Genomic DNA, 2730 nt, shown 5'->3' on the forward strand with positions numbered 1-2730 from the left:
AAAAAAAAAAAAAAAAAAAAGTGTATTTGGCTTCCTTACTACTGAACTGTTTCTCTGCTGAATCATTTAAAAAAAAAAAAAAAAAAAGTGTATTTGGCTTCCTTACTACTGAACTGTTTCTCTGCTGAATCATTTCTCCGGAAGACACAAGTTTTTCTCAGTCCAGTAAATCTGGTTCAGTATTTTACACACTTCTGATCTTTTGGTAACACAATAACACTTTGTTATTTGGATGTAGGGAGATACATATGTTAGTGAAATAATGTAATAGCTCACATAATTGTGCCTTTTTCCAGTCTGGTTGAAAGAACAGAGGACTAAGCACATGGACTGGAGATTGGAAGGGAGTACTCAGAAAGTAGAGTCACCTGTGCTGCAGGGGGAAGACGGCATCCTAGAGGAGACAGGTGAAGATGGACTTCCTGAAGGCTTCCAGCTTCTGCAGATTGATGCGGAAGGCGAGTGCCAGGAGGGAGAGACCCTGGCCACAGGCGGTACAGCATGGTGCTCGGTGAGTGGAGTGAATTGCCTGGCCATAGACCTTGAATGATGGACTGTCTCAGACACCCCTGTTTTAAGGATGGATACTGGTAGTGAAAAGAGAGACTGGGAATGAGTTTTGTGTATTCTAAGTGATGAATTAATTTTCTGCTAACTGGTTTAAAGTTTTAGTTTCATTTGAGTCATAGGAAAAGTAAATAAAGTTCAAAAGGAATTTTTGATACACCTCTGAAGGGTCAGGAAATCTAAACTCCAGGCCCTGTCACTAATGAATTTTCTGTGACCTTGACCAGGTCACATCTCTTTTTCTGGGGCTCTGTTTTCTCTAAACACGATCCAGTCTAGGTTTGTTTTTATGAGTAATTTCCTTTTTCTCGCCAAACTTTATATATAAATGAGAAAAAATAAGTAAATGTTTCTAATGTTCATTTTCCTTTTTTGGTGCTTATGAAGTTCTCAAACAATTTTGTTTTCTGGATAATATAAGAAAAATGTCCAGAGAAAACAGAGACACTGGGAAAAGATAGTTGCAGCAAAGAAGAGCAAAAGAAAGCAAGAAAAAGAACGAAGAAAAGCCAATCGAGCAGAAAATCCAGGTGACAATAAATGAGACTGCTGGTATAATCATATTTATTTCTTAGCAAACGTGTCTGCATGTTCCAAGGAGAGTAGGAATTTTGTTTAAGTAAAAAGAAGCATCTGGGATGTGGGACCCACTGTCCTATTTTCTTGAGAATCAAAACATCAAAGAAAGCAAAATTTGCAGCCGGGCACGGTGGCTCACGTCTGTAATCCCAGCACTTTGGGAGGCCAAGGTGGGTGGATCATGACCGTCCTGGCTAACATGGTGAAACCCCATCTCTCCTAAAAATACAAAAAATTAGCCAGGTGTGGTGGCAGGCGCCTGTAGTCCCAGCTACTCAGGAGGCTGAGGCAAGAGAATCTCGAACCTGGGAGGTGGAGGTTGCAGTGAGCCAAGATTAAGCCACTGCACTCCAGCCCGGGCAACAAGAGCAAAATTCCATCTCAAAAATAAAAAATTCTAAAAAAAAAAAAAGCAAAATTTAAGGTTGCTTTTCAAATATAGGCTGTCTAATTAGCATATGTGTTTATAAGCTCAGAATAGATGGAATGATACCAGCAACAGTATCATTTATTCAGTACTCTGTGCTAGGTTCAGTTCTAAGAATTTTACATGGATTACCTCAGTGGAGAGGAGCTATTATTATCATTCCCATTTTGTAGGTGAAGAGACTGAGGCTTCGGGAAATTAAGTAACATAATTATGCCCAAGATAATTTAGCTAATCAGTGAACAAACTGAACTTGGATTTAAACCCTGCTGTGTGCTCCAGAGCCCATATTCCTCCCCACTCTGCTACGTGTAAATCTCCTAATGAACGAATACCTTATACCACTATCAAGTTTCTCTTTATATGCAAACAAAAACAAAAACAAAAACAAAACTCACCTGGCTAGGGAGATTGTTTCTTACATAGTATTATTCCTCTGGTTTTCCACTTTTATTTCTTTCTGATCTTTCTGCTTTAGGCATCTGCCCCCAGCACAGCAAACGTTTCCTGAGAGCTCTAACCAAAGAGAAACTTTTGGAAGCCAAACACTCAGGACCAAGACTGTGTATCGATTTGAGTATGACCCACCACATGTCAAAGAAGGTAGAACATCCACTGGAATTCCTGCTCGCATGAGGGAGGCCCAGAAGGGTGCAGCTTTCACGAAGAATATGGCCAACTCCAGCTTCTGGGATTCCTTAGTAAACTAGGAAAGTGTTTGATTTCCTATACTGGATTACTAAGTTCCAAGGTGGCTGTTGTAAAGAATCTGGAAGAGAATATATGTAGTTTGGTTTAGTCTGCAAATTTTTACCTTGTCTTTTGTTTCAAGCCCAATATCTTTGCCTGTTTGTTCATGATGTCCTCGGTCTGGATGGAACCTTTCAGGTTCAGTTTTCCAGACACTGAATCTTTGGGAAGAGGAGTATTTGCTTGGTAGCACGTTGTGGGAAGATTAGCTGGTGGAAGAACTTTTTGCAACGTGTGTGTTTTTTTTGTTTTTGTTTTTGTTTTTGTTTTTGTTTTGAGACGGAGTCTCGCTCTGTCGCCCGGACTGGAGTGCAGTGGCCGGATCTCAGCTCACTGCAAGCTCCGCCTCCCGGGTTCAGGCCATTCTCCTGCCTCAGCCTCCCGAGTAGCTGGGACTACAGGCGCCC

At 41.0% G+C, this 2730-nt stretch overlaps 1 protein-coding gene across 6 annotated transcripts in view; it reads left to right on the plus strand.

Annotated features, from left to right (window-relative positions):
• The window catches only part of TRMT10B (tRNA methyltransferase 10 homolog B (S. cerevisiae)), a 24472-nt gene that overhangs the window by 8263 nt on the left and 13479 nt on the right, over positions 1-2730 (plus strand). For 3 of the 6 annotated variants that reach the window (XM_011939457.1, XM_011939451.1, XM_011939452.1), the window contains exons 2-4: positions 297-511; positions 989-1097; positions 2052-2176. In XM_011939457.1, the coding sequence (XP_011794847.1) occupies positions 502-511; positions 989-1097; positions 2052-2176 (244 nt within the window). In that variant the 5' untranslated portion in view covers positions 297-501. The remainder of the gene's footprint in view (positions 1-296; positions 512-988; positions 1098-2051; positions 2177-2730) is intronic. The other 3 variants (XM_011939456.1, XM_011939454.1, XM_011939455.1) reach the window with 2 other exon arrangements.

The sequence above is a fragment of the Colobus angolensis genome, unplaced genomic scaffold (assembly GCF_000951035.1).
Source record: "Colobus angolensis palliatus isolate OR3802 unplaced genomic scaffold, Cang.pa_1.0 Scaffold181, whole genome shotgun sequence".
Classification (NCBI taxonomy): domain Eukaryota; kingdom Metazoa; phylum Chordata; class Mammalia; order Primates; family Cercopithecidae; genus Colobus; species Colobus angolensis.